This window comes from Chelmon rostratus, chromosome 3, assembly GCF_017976325.1.
Source record: "Chelmon rostratus isolate fCheRos1 chromosome 3, fCheRos1.pri, whole genome shotgun sequence".
Classification (NCBI taxonomy): Eukaryota; Metazoa; Chordata; class Actinopteri; order Chaetodontiformes; family Chaetodontidae; genus Chelmon; species Chelmon rostratus.
In genome coordinates, this window is record NC_055660.1 from 14,898,124 (window position 1) to 14,919,355 (window position 21,232).

At 41.7% G+C, this 21,232-nt stretch overlaps 2 protein-coding genes across 2 annotated transcripts; both read right to left on the reverse strand.

Moving 5' to 3' along the window:
- Positions 1 to 3,214: 3,214 nt before the first annotated feature.
- Positions 3,215 to 9,872, reverse strand: LOC121604492 (histone PARylation factor 1). The gene is made up of 8 exons (XM_041934021.1): positions 9,756 to 9,872; positions 6,867 to 7,050; positions 5,629 to 5,815; positions 5,328 to 5,426; positions 4,892 to 5,045; positions 4,457 to 4,544; positions 3,998 to 4,170; positions 3,215 to 3,504 (listed from the first exon to the last, which is right to left on the reverse strand). Exons 1-8 carry the CDS (start codon positions 9,870 to 9,872, stop codon positions 3,370 to 3,372), a joined length of 1,137 nt encoding a protein of 378 aa, XP_041789955.1. The 3' UTR covers positions 3,215 to 3,369.
- A 1,158-nt stretch (positions 9,873 to 11,030) lies between these two features.
- pde5aa (phosphodiesterase 5A, cGMP-specific, a) lies at positions 11,031 to 20,852 on the reverse strand. Its single transcript, XM_041933980.1, has 20 exons — positions 20,587 to 20,852; positions 19,653 to 20,331; positions 18,523 to 18,606; positions 18,264 to 18,344; positions 17,990 to 18,079; positions 17,747 to 17,899; positions 17,565 to 17,632; positions 17,252 to 17,400; positions 16,284 to 16,459; positions 16,139 to 16,189; positions 15,601 to 15,747; positions 15,166 to 15,294; positions 13,899 to 13,993; positions 13,667 to 13,754; positions 13,083 to 13,183; positions 12,906 to 12,983; positions 12,742 to 12,805; positions 12,567 to 12,641; positions 11,824 to 11,907; positions 11,031 to 11,701 (listed from the first exon to the last, which is right to left on the reverse strand). Exons 1-20 carry the CDS (start codon positions 20,850 to 20,852, stop codon positions 11,528 to 11,530), a joined length of 2,832 nt encoding a protein of 943 aa, XP_041789914.1. The 3' UTR covers positions 11,031 to 11,527.
- Positions 20,853 to 21,232: the final 380 nt, after the last annotated feature.

Consider the following 21,232-nt stretch of genomic DNA (forward strand, 5'->3'; position numbering starts at 1 on the left):
GGGGGTCGTGTTGTTCGAAGAGGCCATTTTCAAGTCAGTGTCGGAGCCGCCGCCCCTGGAGTGACTTTCTTCGGGTGTACTTGACATTCTGTCTCGGGCTGGCTGCTCCTGGAGGCGGTCAGCGGTGGTCCTTTTGCCGGTGCAAGGTGGATCTCTGCGCGGGCCTCAAACTCCGGACGGCTCGGCAGGGCCCGGGGTCATTCTGCGGCGTCAGAGACCGTCTGTTAACAAACGTGACAAAATATAAAACAGCGGTTGGGATCCCAGATTGTCAAACCAACACGAGCGCTCCCTCCGCACGAGGATGCTCCCGGTGTGTTGCTGTGTGCCTGCGTGTGCGTATGTGTGTGAGGACGTGAACGCGCCTCGAATGCGCTTTCCCGAAACTCCGCAGGATCAATGCTGCCTTCATAGACAGTCGGAAACTTCGTTAACGAACTGTCACAAGGACAAGCGGTTTGAAAAACTATAATTTTCTGACATTCCATTTGCTGAAATACGATCCATAGGCAGCGATGAGCAATTGTTAAAGTGTATGTTTTGAATGGATAATAGTCCAAAGTCACAAGATTAATACTACAAGCTGCGTTTTTTTTTATTTATATTACACCACATATAACAGAAATACCACTGCCACAGCAGATCACTCATGTCTTACTAGCACCAAGGGAAAAAAGCCCTGCTCTGTAAGATTCCTATAATAATGATGATGATGATGATGCGAAGAGAACATTCCTCACCAATAGTACATGAATGCACCGCCAAGCGGTATAGTGTGCCCCTGTTACGCTTTTCGTAGCCCCCCACCCGTCGGTGCTTCTGCAGCAGTAGCAGTGGCATCAGACGGGGAAGTTAACATGATGTCCCATGATTCAGTGAAAAATGTAAGATTGCTTATAAAGGCATGAAACCATCGGAGTCCAGGCACAATGGGTTTGTCTTACATAATACAATATCCCTTTTAGTATTCTTACGCCTCCACTTTGGCCTGTGTGTTCTCACTGAGCTGCAAATTTAATGGAGGTTGACAGGGCAAAATCAATAACAGTGTCTTGGAGACATTTACAAACCAGGCAGGGCTCTTGTGGAGGAGGGTGAAATGGAGAAGGGGGCGTAAGAAATCATGTTAAACAGACACAAACTTGTCACTGTTAGAGTCTTCAGACTGAGGCGGACGGTGGAACAATATTATTCCAAGTTAAATATAATTTTAAATGACATTTTCTTTAAATGGCTGGGTAAAAGACAAATGTATGGTAGGTGGACCAAAGGTGGTTTTTGTGCATTTATGTGTTTATTCAACAAGCACATGGTCGAAACATCCTGTATTAAAGAATCCAGTCAGTGGTGTGTCCAGACTTTTTGCACTGAGGTGGTCCAAATGGGGCACTGGCTGATGCAGAATAGCATTAATTTACCATTTCTCATATTTACCTGAACTACTAACATTGTAGTGTCTTACCATTTCTTACATTTCTATGTTTGTTTGTTTTTTACATTACATTACATTAAATGGCTGATCCTTTTATCCAAAATAACTTAGAATAAGTGCATTTAAAAGATTTAAAAGATAAACAGTCCTAGCAATCACAACACAACAATGGTACCATTCAAATATAATAAAAAAACGTCCATACTTTAATGTTTTAGTCCTCAAAACTAAATTGTACATCCAAAAGTAGACTATATGCAAAAGAAAACAATGCACATTCAAACATTTCAAACTAAGATCTTGCCTCTCACAATCGAATAGCCAATTATATTTTAGGATAATGGGATGGCACTTGGGGTGGCCAATCAGATTTCAGGGGTTGTCAGTGCCAGCCCAGACCCCCCCTTCCAGACATGCCCCTGATTCCAACAGGAAGAAACTTTTGGCAGTGTTTACTTATCACACATGGGTGTAATTATTAGACTGTTATGGCTCCAGAAATACATATAAAGTCTATTTCACAGAGGTTTGCCCCATCAGCAATGACCACTTTGGGCCTTCTGCTGCTGTAGCAGCTGGATTTTTGACATGTAATAGGTGTTGTAAGATTGTATCGGTGAGCATCCAACACCAAATAAACAAATCCAAAGGCTTTTCCATAGTTTAATAACACCAAGGACTTACAATCCAGAAATGTCTTGTTTGTTGTGGTTGTTCTGTTAAAGGTCTAGGAGAATAAGCTTTCAGATGATTTGTTGTTGTTGAAATGGGACTATGTTAATCCTTGATTGTTTGGGAGGAAATGAGAGTCTTGGATTCAAACACAGGTTCCACACCAGGCAGGTAGCCTGTATCTCAGTCTAAATTCATTATTCTACTAGTCCAGAGACATCTGGTCACAATAAATGTACATACATGCATTTGCAAATACATTTTAGTGGTTATATGAGGAATATTAAATGCAATGACCTTATCATACCGCTGTTTTCCTGGTCACCCCCAGAAACCTCCAAAGCAAGGCAGGATTACCAACCAGCAAAGTAGGAAACTACCCAAAGGCCAGAAACCACTGGAGCGACAAAAGCCCTAGGTTCATTGTGTGCCTGCTGCTTAGCTGATACCTTATATATCTGTGCCATAGTACAATATCGACCCAGTCCTCCATTATTATGTAATCTTGTGGCCTGTGTGATCATTTAGTTGTGTCAAAATGTAATATATTATTCTAGCTCTTATTGTGGTCACACGGTGGATTTTCCTAAATAAAGTTGTTTCATCAAAATCTGTGGCCATCTGTGCAGAATTGTGTGCACTGTATTTGTTGGGAACCGGGAAGCAACGGCTAGTGGGCCTGCAGCTTAATATATGACACATCTAGAACACAAGCTGAGTGTCGTACTTTGTAAAGCTTCTACCTAATCAGTTTAAATGATCACCGACTGCTGAGTTTATCTTAACTATGGGACATGATGACTCAGAGAGACACATCTTTCACAAAGGATGCTTTTTCAATATGCAACACTGCCCTCTGTTTCCACTGCATGATATCACACCCAAAACACAATACTGTCCTACAAACCATGTTTTATAAGATTACCTATCATGGCAGTAGTCAAACCAATTATAAAATACACCCCGCCTTGATTACCTTAATCTAAAAGTGAAACTAAGGTTAAGTATACACAATGGTGTATACTCTGTACTTTAAGGATTCATCGAGATCACCTCAGATACAAATATCAGACAGGTAAATATATAAAAATACTTTATTAAACATCTACCTTTTACAAACAAGATATCATTGAACTGGTTCCAATCAATGACAGCAGCACCAAAACCACCAAGAAACATTAACAATGACAAACAACAGAACATGAGGACAAATGGTGGAGAAAAGCTTATAAGAGCTAGAACTGAAGTGTACTTCTTAGTCTTTTTCATTGTGTGGAGAGCTGGTCCAGGTTGTCATGGCTGCGGCTGGAGAGGTGGGCCTCCAGAATTTCCCCAAACAAATTCCTTTTCAGCAAGCTGTAGGCCATGGGCAGAAGTTGCTTGACAACCTTGTGGAAATACTGGGGAGAGTCAGGAAACCAAAGATTATTGATGCATTTCTTTCAAGTACAGTCTTAGCAGTTTTGCAACATTCGCTCCTTTGCATGACATGAAACTCTGGCTTGTAAATCCCAAAAATGAGTAAAGTATGTGTGTAGTGTGAGGCAGCAATCTGTTTTCCTGTCCGTCATATCCCACTAAATCCCAACATGCCGCAGCTCAAATTTATCTTTTGAACCGTTGAGAACTGTCAACAAGCCTATTAGGCACTGCTTTGTGATGAGTGCTTTGACTTTACTCTGTGCAATACGCACCTAACACAAGACACTGAGAAAACAGTGTACAGAATTGAACTGATTCGTTCATTGAAGCAAGCACTTGCATGCTGAATATTTTCTTTCATACAGTACATTTAAGAGAACGGCCAGGAACCAGAAAGAAAGTGGGTGTAATAAAGTCACATCTCTGAGTGTGAGCGTTGAAGGATTTCATGCACCACTTTATGAGACTCACATGGGATCCGAAACAGAAGAGGTCTATTCCTAGCTCATAGCCCATGCCGTAGTCACACTCATCGTTGGCAAACTGAACAAACGTGATCATCTCCTGGAGAGGTCCAAAGGCCTTGACGCGCTCTTCATCATTCCGGGCTTCAGCGATTGCCTTGCAGATCTTTTTCAGACCAGCTGGATACGGAGGAGGGAGAAAAATAATTATCAAGTCATCACTCACAGGTTAAATACAGCTGGAGTTTAATACATTCTTTAAGTCTCAAAAAAAAAAGCTGACAGGAAAACGGCAAATTCTCATCATCAATCGTATATGCGGAGTAATAACAGATGTGATCGCAGATGCAACACAAATAATAATAATAAACAGGCACACTTATAATTGACGTCACTGGTCTCTTTTTTTCAACATCAAGGTTTATTACTATATTTATGACTATATATACAGAGTGCATGAGCTCACCATCTGTTTCTGGTAGTTCTCTGTATCCTACATCATTCTTGTCGACGGGCACAACGATGCCGGCACCGTGGAATGTCTTGGTGACCACCTATAGTAGACAAGAGGTTTTTTTATAACCTAAAACACTTTGGTCAGACATATTTGTGGTTTTAAACCCACAACCACAACCACTTTAAAATGATTTCAGTTTGTCCACTGTGACTGTACAAAGGACGTTCCTTGAAACCAATACAGACTCTTTTCCAAATGGTCGTGGCATACTGGTAGACGAATATCATGTGGTCAACAGTAAATATTATTGAACTGATACACGGCAATGGTTTCCATTTTTAGTCTTAAGGACAAGCAACACAGAGGTAGAAATCCAGAGAGGTATCAGGAGTGAGTTCCAAAAATAATACACTGAAGACAATGCTACTGTTTATGGTATGTTACCTTCTTATCTCTCTGTTTCATGCCTTTGGTCTTCTGCTCCAGAGACAGGCCCAGCGTCTCTGCCCTGTCCTTCAGCTGTGCCTCCAAGCTTTCCAAAGCCTCTGTTGCTGCTTTCTTGCCGCCCTTCTCTTTCCTCCTTCTCAACAGATACAGGCTGATGGAGGAAGGAACAAAGGGATCAACATTAGGGATGATGACATGCATGGAAGGAGAGAGAAGTCTTATTCAATAAAGTGAAGACAAGGGCACACACACAATAAGGCAGATTATCCTAATCAGTAGAGCTACTAATATAAATGCTAATAAGCAACTAGTTAATGGAGAATATCTGAACCTTAATATAAAATGTGACCAAACTTTCTTTTTTAACCAAGCAGCTGAAAGTGAAAACAAGTATATGTTTCCGTGTGGTGAATATGTGGTGGTTAGTACTCACAGGACAGCAGCAAACACGTTGTCCCCCATCTGTGTAATAGTGAAGCCTTTCTTGGCTTCATTTTCCCCGACAAATGAAGGGAGGGAGTCTGGAGTATCTCTGGTGGGAACAATAAATTCAGCAGATCAGGCCTACTACATAGAGTTATTACTGTTTACATATTATCCACCCCTCACTGGCTAGACTGTGTTCTCTTACTGTAGCTGGTATGTGTAGTGACTGTTCGTTTGCAAAGTTAATACAAGTAAAATTAACACTGATCCAACACCATCACAGACTTCAGAGGGTATGTGTTTTATACCTGTAGTAGCCGATGTGATGCTGACTGTCCTCACTCCCCAGAAGGATGGTCTGAAACTCCGGCGGGTCATAATAATACCTCCAGTGAAGGTGGAAGTTGGGCTGAGGATTCTTGCAGTTTTTGTGAGCTCCAGCCAGAATGTCAAAGGGACCAACCAGCTGCAAACCAAGTGTGTCTTTCAGTGCACCTATAAAGATTAAAACATAATAAAAAAACTGACATACAGACATAGCTGAAATATTTGAGTACACAAATTACATTTCGATGGACGGTTTTGAAACTCAGGTTAATATACACTGTATATATACATCGTTTTCTATTCAGTCAACAGTATAAACAAACCTAAGAAAGCTCAAAGAAATGCTCAAATCAAATTCTTACAGTAGTTTCCCTTTATCTTGATTTGATCTTACAAAACACTAGCCCAATAACAAAGACAGATCATCCAGCACATGTTACACAGTGGTGAGGGATTCTTGTTGGATCAATAAATCGACTGATTGTGAATTCAAGGTTTTAACTAAAAGCTTTTGGTAATATGCTGTGTCCTCACTTTTGTCCTTTATGGGTGATTTCCATCTTGCTGAACAATGAAGCAAGATGAAACTTTGGAAAGATAATTTACAAATTAGTACAATAATAATCACACTGAATATATTCCATAATTTTCTGGTTCCTGCATCTCATATGTTGAGATTTCATATTTTTCTCTTTTCTTTCCCTCTTTTATACATTTGGACTGTTTGTAACACAAAAGCAGGAATTTTCAAATGTCACTTTGGGAAACGTTTAAGAAAATACTTCAGAGTATTTTTATTTTATTTTATTTTTTACTCCTAATAACATAAATGATTACTGGTTGTCAGTAACTGTTTTGCCTATATGGGATGTTGGAATATAATGTTGTTTAAACTGTCATTGACTGGCAACTCGAGACCACAAGATCAATGCAAAACTGGCAAACAGAAATGCGACATCTCACAAAGACATTATGTAAAGTTTGGTCAGCAGGTTTCCTCAAATGTTGTTATGATGTTTGTTACTGTGTATTTTCACAAACAGTCTGGTAGAGCATTTGTGCATCTAGCCCATCTGTCCAGACTTTTCATTGGTTATATATGGGTCCATCCTGTTTTCTCCAGGTCTATAGATAGAAGAATTGATTAAATGTCAGATGCACCTTCTGTTCTATCAGTATTTCTGTAACAAGATAAATTAGATTAATGTTCCCAGCATACCACAGGGGCTGTCAGGACAAAGCTCCTTGCAGAAGTCCCAGAAGTGGTACAGATCTTCTGGCATTTGAAGTTTGTACAGCTGCATCATCTCATCACGCTGATCTGAATCCACCTCTGATAATGGCATGGCTTTGGGTTCATCAATACGGGCTTTCTTCAACTCCCCATTGCCTGTTCCCGACTCCTGAAGAAATATATTGTAAGACAAACATCTATGTTAGACATTGAGTTGTCAGTTAATTTGATACAACTGGTGCATTTTAATACAGCAACAAAGCAATTACTTGAATTGCATTGGGTCACACTGGTAGGTGTTTGATTAACCAGTTGACCTACTGGTTATACCTTCTCTATTCAGTTTAAAGTGTGTGTGTGTGTGTGTGTGTGTGCGTGCATACAGAACATACATGTGCAGGTACATTATGTGTCAACATCTTTTAGTATTTATATGTTAAGCTCCTGTGGGGATAAGAACACTATTATAAGAGAGAGATAAGAGCAGTGATTGTGAACTGATGGCCCGCAGGCCACATCCGGCCCACAGAATATTAATGAATTTAGAAAATGTGATGAGGAAAAAAATGCCTTCCAGTATTTAGGATATCTTGCCGCAGCAAGCAGCGTCTTGATGGTGTTCATCTCTGAGGATGCAAATTCACATGTATAGGTTTGACACAAACATGGCAAGCACATATTAACCTTTGGAACAAGCCATCCAAAAAGTGCTCAAGTTTTCAGCACCACGGAGAGCAGCTTTCATTTGGCTCAAGGCCTGGATGTGAATTAGTTTACTCTGCATCAGCACTTCCTCCAACAGCACCACCTTTTTTCACCTGTGCTGATCGGGAATGGATCGTGCACAAACTCTGTGACATCGCTGGTAATGTCAAAGTCATCAAATATGGCAGAGAAATTCTATCTCAGTTGTGTGATGAATTTCTTCATATTCTCTGTGACGTTGCTTACACCAACTGTCATTAACGTGTTGATAACTGTGTAAACAAATCTTCATGGGGCAGATCAAGTTTGTTCCGAAAGGCAGCAAACCTTATCACCATATCCACCACAGACTTTTCTTTCCCCTGTAGTTGCACACTGAGTGCTTTCAAACTGGAAAATATGTTTGCTAAAAATGCGATTTTGCACATGTATTCTTTGTCTTGCATGATGCGCAAGTGGTCAGTGCTTCCTTCAGCCCAATAAGTACAAGTCGCTGGACATCTTCTGCCAACACATAGATATGTCGGGTGGTACTTGAAGCAGACAGAAGTATTTGCTTAACAGAGGAAATTATCCTGTCCACAGATCTGAAAACAGTGACCACACACATTAAAAACCTCAGCATCTGCAAAAGGTTTATATTTGGTGAGAGTCCAGACAGCATTAAAAGATGCACTTGTGGCTTGTCTTGTTCAGTCAAAGCTTGATTAATAAAGCCACTGGAATATCCAGCTATCAAGGTGGCAATTTGTCAGCGACGGCCTCTGACTGCTCAGGTTATGATTTTTGGAAAGTTGCATGCTTTGTGTAATGGTGACGCCTAAGAGTGTATTCTTTTGCAAAGCAGCCTTTTAATTGCAAATGAGGCAGACAGGTTGAGCCTTAATGAAAGCAGATGATGAATACATATTTGTCTGACTATTCTTCATTTAAACTGTGGTTTTCTCCATTAGTGTTCTGCTTTAGGCTCGAGAGCGACATTTTTGCCTGCCTGACAAATAATTCAAAATCCCTGTCTTCCTGTTTTATAAAGCATCACTCCTCAGTGAACAGCCTCCTTGGTGGAGGTCTGAGAGTGTTTTCTAGTTAAGTATCTAGTAGTTATCATTATGGATATTCCCATATCTGTTCACACTGATATGGGCAAAAAAAACAAAAACAAACATGAATGCCGGAAAGTGAAAATGCTACACAATAAAAGGCTAACTAGGCCAAAATACATTAATGTATTTATTATTTGAAAGTCTGGTGCAGTGTCTGGAAACACTGACCCTTGGTCAAACGTAGTTGACCGTATACCACAGTATACATTTTTATTTTACTTTATCTGCTGTGATCTAATGTCCCCTGTCTTTTACTCTTAAGATTTCATGTTTTAACTGACATACAGTTACAGAGTCTTGTTGTCAAATAACGTGAATGTTATTGATTGTGCTTTCCACATCTGCCTTAAATAAGAAATAACAAAACAACAACAAAAAATGACAACACATTTCAGTGTAACACAACCACAGCCTACAAAATGACCATCAAGGTGAATTGGCACAACAGCATAAACAAAAAACGATCATTATTACCCTGAGCTGCATTGAATCAAGTCCAAATAGAGCTGTGCTCGGGGCTCTATGTCTTATATCGGGCAAACGACTGTTAAGGGACCGAGAACGACACCTTTGACGAGGCCATGGCAAAAGTTAAGAATCAAAATCTTTTTTTAAACAGCTTCGTGAAACCTTTGCTAACAAATGCTGGCCATCAGGGCACTGATGTATGGCCTTTGTGGGATCATACTACGAATCACATCAATACGTCACTCACTCGTTCCCCCGCGACAGTGTTTTAGCAGGTAACGTTAAGGTGACCTAGCTAAAACAAACACTGCGGTCCAGGACAGCGCTGCTGAATTGTATACTGCGCACACCATCGAAACGTTGTGTTAAGACGGGTGTGCAGCTACTTGTGAACGTCAATGAACAAGCAGTGCTGCTGCCATGTTGTCGTCTGACCGCTGCTGCTCAGACAGCGTGCCAAACACTTCTGCCCATTGCATTTATCAGAAGTTGCTTCGTAGCTATTCTAACCACAGGCAGAGCAGCTCGTTGCCTGCTGAACCCGCGCTTTAAACGGATATTTTTGGAGCCTAGCAGAAGTGATGGTCAGAAAAATTACCTGGCTGGATTTAGGTTTTCTTTTTGCGCGCCCTGTCATTTTCTTCCTCTTGTCTCTCCTTCGGCGTCTTCTTCTGCGGGTAGGACTCGGTAGCAACTGCGCTGCGTTAAAGCGCATCACTGCCCCCAGAGGCCGAGGTTGGTAACTGCAGAGCTTAATAGCATCAGTATGCTAAGAAATTCAGAATGCGCAATAGGCATGTCATTTTCATTGGTGATAAAATTCATAAATGTGTAAGGCTTTCTAAACAACACTGGTCCTACAGGAGAAACACACTCTGTAGGTCCAGTGCTGTTAAAATATCGTTTGATTTTATTTTATATTTTTGTTGCTAATGTGTTTTTCATTCATATTTCAAGAGAAAATAGTGACACTTTTGTCAGTAGTGACCACATGTGTCATCCAGTGACTCCAAATCAATACCAAAAATTGCTACACTGGAAAAATAAGACACACCTCTTCATATTGGATTTTAGTGCTTTTTCTATTTTATAGAAATATTTTTATGGAAAATTATTGGGGCTTTTTAAATAATTTCTACATCATGCGACCCACTGACTCCAAATCATTACCAAAAATGATTACTACACAGGTCACATAGGACAAATCTCTTTATATAGAAATTTAGTGTTTTTTCTATGTTATAGAAATAGTCTCATGGAAAACTATTGATGTTTTTGTTCAATAGCTTCCATGTAATTTGATACAGTAAAAAAACACTGAAGCCCAAAATAAAGAAGTGTACAGTAATAAATTAATTACACGTTAGCAATCAAAATAAATGTGCTGTATGAGACCAATTCAATATAACGTTTTAATCATAATTCATTTTAAGTCATATGGACATGTCATAATGAAGGTACTGAAGAAAAACAAATAGGTACTGTGTCATTTAAACAGTAATGAACAGTAATACTGCGTGAATCTGAGTGAGAAGACGCTGCTGGATCTGGACTGAATGTCACCGATGCCATGCTGTTCCACCCTTGACTTTTTAGTTCAGAGTCCAGACGTGGTGTTTGGCATGAAACTTCTTTGCAGTTTGCATATTCACTAGCTAACCTAACAATTGTGACCCCAGACTGCAAACATTTAGTAGCACTGGCACAGTGTGGAGAATTCTCCACACTGCTGTAGCCATCAAACCTCAGTGCTGGCCTGTGACTGCGATCCATAGTTGTTTGGTCTCCAACTGCTGTTTGCCTGGTCTTTAAAGCACAAGATGTCAATAATAATTCTCATTATTGTAAAAAAGACATACAGTATTAAATCTCAGTATAAGTCATCTCTGACTACATCAAAGGGTGGACAACAAAAAGTTGCGTGCTGGTTTGATATTAGGTGATAACATGGAAAATCATTTACATCAAAATATTATTTGATTTGTTGCAATTTTTCTAATCTGGATGTGTTCACAAATCTATACATTCTCAAGACTGCATACACACATACAAAGTACAGAGGATGTGCAGATATAGTGAAGAAATTATTGTTTTTCTCAACTCTTAACAAGTAATGAAACAGATGGATGTTGCTTATGTGAGACTTGACACTACTGACAGGTTGTACATTACATACACTTGATAGGACATGCCCTTAGACAGTAACTGCAGCATTGCTTGGATTATTCAAGATGAGTATGTATCCCATTAATCAATAAAGTCAATATTTAGTCCAGATCTGTCCAAGAGAGGATGGAGAACAACAGGCGCATGTGAGTAAAACTCCTTTTAGCTTCCAAAGCAATTTGTCTTCATCTTCTGTGCAGTCCTCTACTCCTCTCTCTGTGTCTCGTCCTCAATGCTTTTATGTGTTTCCAGAGTTAAACTACGGCCATTTTCACTGTTCTTTTCCTCTGCTTCCTCAGTGAGATGCAGCCAGTTTTCTCTGTTCTTTTTGCAGCCGTTCAGCAGTGGGGAGCAGCTGCCAAACAGTCTTGAAACAGTCTGAGGGAGACGGAGACATTGATGTAAACATGGAAATCAGAGCGGAGGATGAGAGAACAGGACAGCACATAAAGACGATATTGGGTTTTCTTTTCCTTGCAGGCCTGCACACATATGCCCACCTTGTAGAGTGGATAGCAGATGTCATCAATGTATTCGACTTGCATGTACGGCAGTCGAGTGCTGTTTTCTCTGTTCATTATGTCCTGGTGAGAAGAGAGCGGAAAGGGGCTGTTAGAATAGGAGGCCAGCTGTAGCTGATCTATTAAAAGTCAAAGTGCAGCCTGGGAGGCAATAACAGCCCATGAAAATACTTTGTGAAGTCTGTATAAAGGCCCTGTGAGATGAAACTGCATGAGAAAACACTCATGATTCCATAACTAAAGTGCCGTCACCTCAAACAGTCCTCCTGGAGGACGCCCGGGTGTGTTTGAATAGCAAAAAGATAGCTGTGTGTATTTCTCCATTTCTTCTCTACTGTTATTACGGTCTGACATCGGCTGGGTAGGTGTGATGCTATTTTAAAGCAAGTTACATAAGTTCAACAGTGAGAATTTAACTGCGATTAAAACACACCTGAAGGACTCTGCCATGAAAAAAAGGCTGCATCAGACAGGCAAAATAAGAATTTCAGGGTGAACCTGGTTCTTATTCTACCATAAAAGTAGAGTGTGAAAAAATCATGTATTATTTGACAGTTCTGATAAACAACATTATTATTATGGTGATTAATGATTGATTAATTAATTAGGATTCTCAAGGCACCTCAATCCAGAGCAGGCTCCCCAATCTGAATTTCAGTCTAAAACATTTTGATAACCAGTATAAAATATAACAGGACAAAAATCCTGCTAGCAGGACTTACAATGGGTTTGATTTTGAACTCTTCTCTCTCTTTGTCCCCCTGCGCAAAGAACTCCATGGCAACCAGGTTGGCAATCTGTTTTGGAGGAGGAGTGAGGTAAAGGTTGAGATGAACTCAGAATGGCTGAGTGATTAAGCGTGAAGTGTTCAGATGAACACCATTCTGTGAGACCTACCCTTTTCTGCTCAGGCCAAGGCTTTGTGATAGCTGACAGGTCACTGGCTGTCATCAGCATCGACCTGTGTGGTGAATAAATGTGATGAAATAACAGCTCCCTGCCCCACTCCATCATAGATGTCATTATCACATGTCCCTGATTCTCATTTATTCGATTCTCACCTCAGTAAATCTCTTTGCTTCTCACTCTTCCAGCTCACTCTGCTTTTCTTCGTGAGAGAAAAGAACTCTTTTCTTCTCCTGGAGAGACAAGCAGAAACAAAGAAGGGTATCAGGGGTAAAACAAGACATACGCATTGCTTGACTACAGGTATTTTGACATTTTCTGGCTCAACATACTCCATGTAGACGGTCAGGTCAGTGGCGAGGATGGCCCTTTTGATCATGTGTAGCACAGCTCGGTGGTCCTCTGCAGAGAGACCGCTAAGAATCTGACTCCCCTGAGAGAAGAAGAGAGTGACATGAAATGAAGACTTTGACTCAGCGACCACCAGCTATACGATGCAGCCAGGCATAAAACAAGCTGTCTGTTCAGAGAACAAAGACTCAGATAAAACAAAAAGAATAAAAGAGAGAATTAAATGGAAATTTGGCAACATTTCTTTGAGAGAATATCCAGCATGGCAGCTTTTGCCATTTTTGAATAATTATAATTTTCATTTTGTCTAGCAAGCAGAAGCTATTCCAAGTGTATAATTCTAAAAACAACTGACAATTAATAATCAAAAACAATGATATCATACATTATAATGCAACACAAAGAGATATAGACACATTGACAGTGTGCAGATAAGTGTGGTGACTGGAGAAGAACACTGGAGTGTATCATGGTTTACGAGCGGCTGGTCGTACTGGTGACTCGTGGGTTGAGAAGAAGAGCGAAGAGTGAAAATGAATGAAAAGATGGTTGAAGGAGGTCTTACCTGGTTGTTTAGGATGAAGAGGCACAGGTTGTAGTGGTGGTTTTCAAGAGAAGAGTGTCCATACAGCTGAGCTAAAGGCTGCTGACTCCTGAGAAACAGAGAGACAGAGGAATTAGAAAGGCTGAATACACGACAGTGACTGCCAATTGATAGAATAACCAGTATAATATGGGATAAATATAAATCAAATGAAAATGTACACAACCATGAATGAAGGGAAATTGATGTTTACCTTTCTATGTAAGAGTTACTGACTCCTCTGTGGTCGAGGTCATGACTCAGAGTGGCTATCATCAATGCTAAGATCTCCAGACGGGAGAAAATAGTCTGAAATACAAACAGAAAGAGATGGACACAGATAGATAGATAGATAGAGAGAGAGAGAGCGAGAGAGAGAAATAGAATGAGAAATAGATCAAAAAGAAAGATATTTCCTCGTCTCTTGAAATGAAATGAACACCTGTTTAATTTTGTACATTCTTGCAGTTTTCACAGTCAAGGAAAGAAGACTCACACTTTGTTTTGTGTGCAACCTCAAAACCCTTGAATAAAGGATAAAAAACATTCCCTATTCTCTACTGGTGAGTTAAGTTAAATAAAACATATGCATATTGCACCTCTCAAGAAAGAACATCAAAAACGAGCTCTTTAAAAAAAAAAAAAAACTGAGATGCACAATAGAGAAGTTGAAGATAATGCACTTTGAACATGCTGTTTTTTATTCCATGCTTAACTGTACTGGCATGTGAAAACAGAGCCACGGGCTTGGCTGAAATATCAAGTGTCATATGGATATTTTCTAAGTTGGCATGGATGTGTTATTAATGGTCCATGTGCTGTTCAAACACAGCTATTTCTAGTGACAGAGCAAAAAAATAGAGCTAATTTAATGAAAAGATAAAAAGATTTATGTTCAGCAGGACTAAGCCACATCAGATCTGACTGACTGACCCAAAAGAAGACAAAGATACAGAAGTTACACAAATACATAGACCAAATAAATGACAGAAAAGTGTCCTTTAAACTTATTTCCCTCCAACACAACAACACCAAAACATCCGATGTGCAAAATGCTGACACATCAAACAGGATGTATGACCGGTTTCACGGTACTATAACACACAGAGTAGAGAGAGAGACTGAAATAAGTGAGCAGCAGAGGTCAGTTAAGTGGAGATTTAGTCTGGTGTGTGATCCCCGTGGAAACCAGTTAAGAGGGTTTGGAGGAGGTCTAAGATTAATCCTCCTCAAATAATTAAGACTGCTCTGTACTAGAGAAACCCTGCAGTCCTTGAATGACTTCTAGACAAACTTTAGAGATGCAGAAGACACTCAGTAGACATTCATCAACATGCTTCAACTGTCAAAACAGTGACAGTTCCACTTCTTCGATTGTCACCTTTCAAGGCCCACAACATATTAGGAGATGCACACAGTTTTTTGACTGTATTTAAATGAGACTTGTGCAGACAACCTGAGCAAAAACTGCATGCACCGACCTGGAGTTGCTCTGTGGCCATGAGCATAGCAAACATGCTCTGAGCAGTGCTCAGCGCATGGCTCCAGTTGTGGTAAGGCACGCTGTTCCTGTAACCACGTCTCACTGTCAGGACCCACTGGCAGAGACTCTGAAGGAAAGAGACATGCACAAGAGGTGGTGAGCAACTGAGGAGTGATCCACTTCTTCAGGAATCTGTTGCCAACAGTCAAACTCCTGGAGGTGAACTACATCCTGTCATATATCACATGTAGCAACTATAAAAAACACAACAAATTAGCAACTGAAAACCCCTCAAAAATGTTGGAAAAAACTGAATATGCTCGCAATTTTCATAAAGGCTCATTTGGTAAAAACATAAATTTAAATCATGTTTATTGCTTAATCTCAAAAACCTTCAATAAACTAATAAAATCAACAGTAACCTTTCAGTTACCTTGTAATCCATGTTAAAATCCTGCACCAAACTGAGGTCCAGGAACATACGGATGGTGGCCTGGGTGGTCAGATCTTCCGGCAGACCAAAATCAGAGAAATCGAAGTCTAGAAGAAGCAGCGATTCAGCGGAAGGAATAGTGGCCTCCTGAAAACAGAAAAAGAGAAAAAAAAAAGCCACTGAAACATACGCATACACCCACAAACACAAGTGAAAACACATGAGTTCAGGCAGGGAAATCATCTTGATTTAATGCGGGTGAGGGAGGTTATGTCACCTTTGCCACTGACAGCCGGTGATAGCAGCTAATCAAGAGCTTTACCACAGTAGAACATTAGCTGTGCGTTTGCATTAAAGCCAGTTAATCTGACCTGCAGGAATAAACTGAGGGGTCATTCCAGGACAACTGAAAAAACAATAGGGAGAGCGAGGGAGGAAGGGTGGTAAAAAAAAAACAAAAAAAAAAACAGGAGCTGTAGCGAGGCTAGACTGGACTGAGAGAAAACGTTGGTTTCCACCAAAGAAAGTTAAGAATCACCTGCAACGCTTGGATCTCTTCCTCTGCTGCGGTGATGTGGTAGGCAAGAACCTGCAAAAACCAGGAGAGAACACACATGCAAACATCTGAATAGGTTCACTTGGCTCTGGGCTACAGATGTGAGGGGAATGAGGGGGCTACCCACCTCCTGTGTGACCTCTATGCTGGCCCTCCGCTCCTCCGTGATCTGCACAGCCTGAGCGTACTGCAGAGCCAGGCCGCAGTACACCGCCAGGTCCTCTAGCAGGCGCTCATCGTATCTGTTAAAGGCTTCCATCTGGTCTGAGTCTTTGCTCCTTTTGTTCATCAGCTGACACACCGCTACAGTGTGTGACAATAAAGAAACAGAGAGGACAGTTGTGCAGCATGAGAAAGGTGAACGACATGTTTCAAATTAACCTATATCCTCCTGAGAGGAGGAGGAACTGTCTGGACTTTGGTTGGAGATCCAGGACCAGTGCACTAGTGCATATGCATTCTGTGGGATCTCTTTTCACCTATATTTTATTATTTTATGCTGTGATTTAATGCTATTTTCATCATTATCCTACTCTACTTTTACCTATATCTTGTAATTTTAGTCATTCATTTTTATGTTTTTATGTCCATCCTGTCTTTTCTATGTAAAGCACTCACTTGATGCATGTAATTGCCTTCCTTGTAAAGCACTCACTTGATGCATGTAATTGCCTTCCTTGTAAAGCACTTTGAGCTGCAGTTCCTTCTTCTGCACTTTGAAATACCACTTTAAGTATTGCTGAATTAGTATATTCATTTCTAATACATTAATTAAGTAGAACTTAATAACATCTACTTAGAAGCAAACTTCCTAAAAGTAAATGTCAAACATAGAATTTCAATTAAGGCTTTTCTATACTTAAATTATTTTAAGTAAATAATTTCTCATAAACTAAAGTGTTCTCCTGTTTGATCTAACAGTCTGAACCACATTAGCAAACAGCTAACTTTCCTTTCCAGGAAGTCGACACTCAACAACATGCTACACGTTTAGTGTGCACAGCATGAATGACTGTAGCGTTTGTGATGTGATACCATGAGTACTGAGACTGATGAATAATGTATAATGGCCTTTGCCATTCAAAGGGGACTTACCAATAACATCTTCAGACCTCTCATTTCTGACGGGGCAGCAGATCAGACTCTTCATCGATTCCTCAGAGCTCACCGACATATTAAGTGTATCCATTGCAACTAGAGTTCGAAGGGCATACGATGGGTCTATATCACTGATGTTACGCTCCCTGAATGAAAGATATGGGACCATTTACACCATGTTTGATGGCGGATGAAGAAAAATAGCATTTGGTTGATGCATCTAAGCAAAACGTGGAATATATGTTAGTTAACTACAACCAGGTAATAAGCAAGCTTTGTCTTTATCAATCAAGCAACATGCGGGCACCACCTTCTGTAGATCTGGCAGGTTGAGCCCAGCTCCTCACACTCCAGGTGGATCACTCTGGAAAATGAAACCTGAAATAGAACCGACAGAGGAACAGGCAGCACCGCGCATTAGGTGAGATTAGATTTGATGCATGATTTTCCAAGCAAACAGACAAACAACAGGAATAAAACAGGATAACACACCTCGTCTTCAACAACTGAGGGCTGCTCGCCGGGGATGAAGATGGTGCAGTACTGAGCATGTGTGAAGGGCATGATGGTGGCAGCCATCTTACTCAGCAGAACTTCAAAGGAACGGTGCTCCTTTGACAATACCTGTGCCATCTCTATCAAGGCCTGACACACACACACACACACACACACGGATAGATTACATAGAAATACAGACATAGAAACAGATTTCATATTGTTCTCTGGTGGTGTTACCTGACTGCGTTTGGCTTCCTGTCTTGAGCTCTCATACAGCTGAACATTGTCCAGAACCAACCCCAGCACATCCATATGATTGGACAGGACCTAGCCAATAAAAATTCAACTCAGACGTTACTCAAATTGAATGCATTAGTCACTTAACATAATGTGCAAGTTAATATATGTTTTGCATTAAAGTGACAGACATGCTTACAATACATACTAAGCAATATACAATCGAAAAGAGCTCTAAAATTTGCTCTCCTGTAATAACAGCCCCTTCCCTCACCTTTTCATCCATGTTGGTAAAAACAGAAGCTGATCCATCGCAGCCATTTCTCTTGTTGATCATTACCGCTACACCTACCACCTGTCCATGAAAAGGAGACATGTTTGAGCTTATTTACGCAGTCTGTGTTATAACCACTGCTGCAGTATATCGACACTAATCCGGCTATAAGATCCACAGGCGTGTTTATATATGTGTCCTGATATAGCAAGAGGTGTGTGCAAAAAACAAATAAAATATTAAGAGTTGTGAATGTTACCTCTGCCCTGTGGTTCTTGATGGGAACGCTCAAAACAGTCCTGATCTTTGATGACTGCTCCTCGTCTAAGTTGAATTGGGGGTCCTGAGGAGGTGAACACTTAAATGACCATTGCAGACAAGCACAATTTATACTTAAGTGCAACACATTTGTGTGTGAAGCATTGTGTGCATTAAGTTCTTTATGTAATTTGGGAGCAGCAGACTTTAACGCTTCCCAAACGTAACTCTTGTGTGCTTAAATTAGTCTGTGTTCCTCATCAGCTTTAAACACATCCTGCCAGGTTGCTAGGAACTACCCATCCACACCCACGCTGACCGGGGATTACCTGTGCCGCATTCCAAATAGCCTGCATTTTCTTTTTACTTTTAGTATGTGCTGCAGCTGCCCTCACAGAGTGTGTACTGTTGCATAAAGTATAAACACAATTGGACATACTGCTTGGTCATAACATCACGCCTTGGACTTTGCCCATTTCTTGCTCATACAAACTGATTTGAAACAGATGCCAAAACTGTGTATGAACCCTGCTCTCTGCAGCTGCAGTAGGACTTTCTGGTATTTTTGGCATACTGCATTTGACACACTATGTATGGGGACATACTAAATCCTTTCTCTGGCATACTAAATAGTATGCCATCATGGGCATTGGAACGCAGCAGCTGTGTGTAACCCTGCCAGGTGTTGGCTCTGGTTCCTAATCACATTGGCGTTGAGGAAAGGGACGGGTGGTTTGGGCACCTCCTATAAGCCCTTAAGTAAGCTGTGCTGTCTTCCCTCTTTGCGGGGGTGTGTCCGAGGATGAAGACACACTGTGTAGTAGAGAACATCAGCGTCTCAGTAATCAGAGGTTAATCAGTGGAAGGAACCTCTAAAAGGATTAGAAACAGGTGCGTCATCTGGGATTCCCTAGCACACCCCCACACGTCGCAAAATAACCCTGTCATCATCTAAAAACAGGTTATCAGGAAGTGGGTGCCTCACTTAGTGCACAGTCCTCATTCCTCATTTAAAATACCTGGAAAAACTGACAGCTTTGTCATGTGTAGAAACTCGTCAGGCTGTTGTGTGTAAAGCTCACTACAAACTGCAGAGTCAGCTAGAACTGACGTGCCAGTTTGAAGGTTTACCTCTGATACGTCTCTCAGGTTCATTGGTGACCCTGTAGCCAGCACACACCCCATGATGCCCTTCACCAGCTCCAGGTGGGCATGGCTGCACAGATTGCCTTCGCTCAAGCACCCAAACGCTGTCGGGGGAATCACCTCCTCCAAGGTGCTCCTTCCACTGGAGTCTTTCTTTACCAGAGAGAGGGAGCTGCCTTCAGCTGACAGCAGCTCCCCAGCGTGCAGGACAGCCCCCTGGCAGAGCTCCGCTACAGAGCCCATCCAGCTGAGACCTCCTCTCAGGAGCTCCATCATCCACGGGCAGCACTCGCCATGGCCACAGGCTGCGGCCTTTGCAGCAGAGGGACGCAGAGGCTGAGGAGAGTGGGGCAAGTCGGGGGAGCAGGGGCAGACGGGAGAAAGTGGATGGCAGGGAGAAAAAGAGAAGCGTGAAGAGCGGGGGGAGCAAGGGGAGTGACAGCCCAGCACATCTGGACTGGAACGATCCAACCACTCAGGGGCGCTGAGATTGGAAGAGAGGGGTCTGAGCCGGTCGGTTAAGGACGCAATGTTCAAGTGTGAGCCGGTCAGTGAAGAGGAAGCTCTGCGATGATGAGCCCTTGTGAGCAGGTCAGAGTGGTCAGAGCTGCTCCTGGGAAGCCTGGGCAGCTGTGGAGACATCTCTGCCTGTGGACCACTGACCCTGAAGTCACAGAGGAGGCAGATTACACAACTCATTTGCTAGGAAAACACAAATGAGAACATGAAAAATGTTTTTGTGGAGCAGACATCACCTTATTTCAATAACACTTGAAAAACTGTTTTCAAAGGCCACATTTTCTTGGCTTACAGTCATTAACATTAAATACAGTACGTCAGTCCCTCATGCAGTCCTGCTTTAATGATACTAATAGATTTAGATATCAGCTGTTCACGGTCATAGTGTAAAATGTCTTACGCGGCAGCTCTGCGTAAAAAGTACGCCCTGGTGAAGTCGGAGTGGTCATCCAGCCATGCCTCCACCTGGCCGCTCTTCATACCGTCTCCAAACCTCCTGCGGCGCGCCTCGGAGCGAGGGCCCCACAGCGGGGAGAAAAACCAGCCAATGCTGCGCGCCATCGGCGGCGCAGTCACCGTTTCCCTGCGGAAGGACTCCTCGGCCCCAGCGGCAGGAGATGGCCTGAAAGTCGCGCTGCCGAGCTCCATGGACTCCAGACAAGGCATCCCCTCGCTCAAGTACAGCGAGAAAAGATCGACTAGACTCAGTTTGAGTTTATCTGAGCCTGTTCGGGAGAAACACTTGCCATGTGGAGGTTGGTGAGGGAGACTGAGGTGACGCGCCAGAGAGGAGAGCGATGCCTGTGGAAGAGCCCGTGGAAACGATTGCGTCAAGGTAATCCCCTGACCTTTATTTAGCCGATCTGGCGCCACGGGTTTATTCATTAAACGGATCCGATTTAAACTTCATCACAGAATTAATGGACTGGGCTTTGCTCTGATGGAAATGGCTCGGACTCCCCGTCATATTTTGGTGCGTTTGGACACCGGAACAAAGTTTAAGTTTAAACGAGTTTTTGTCGCGTTTTATTATTTGTATCAGCATT

What these genes read in the sequence shown, in the direction of transcription:
- pde5aa (XM_041933980.1), bottom strand. Translation starts at nt 20,852, where the DNA reads ATGCCTTGTCTGGAGTCCATGGAGCTCGGCAGCGCGACTTTCAGGCCA. An exon ending in ACCTGAGAGACGTATCAGAG is followed by an intron (nt 18,607 to 19,652) that starts GTAAACCTTCAA and finishes TCACCTCCTCAG; the next exon opens with GACCCCCAATTCAACTTAGA. An exon ending in CTTGGCCTGAGCAGAAAAGG is followed by an intron (nt 12,642 to 12,741) that starts GTAGGTCTCACA and finishes CCTCCAAAACAG; the next exon opens with ATTGCCAACCTGGTTGCCAT.
- LOC121604492 (XM_041934021.1), bottom strand. Translation starts at nt 9,872, where the DNA reads ATGCGCTTTAACGCAGCGCAGTTGCTACCGAGTCCTACCCGCAGAAGA. An exon ending in TGAAACAGAGAGATAAGAAG is followed by an intron (nt 4,545 to 4,891) that starts GTAACATACCAT and finishes TGTCTACTATAG; the next exon opens with GTGGTCACCAAGACATTCCA. An exon ending in AGAACTACCAGAAACAGATG is followed by an intron (nt 4,171 to 4,456) that starts GTGAGCTCATGC and finishes CTCCGTATCCAG; the next exon opens with CTGGTCTGAAAAAGATCTGC.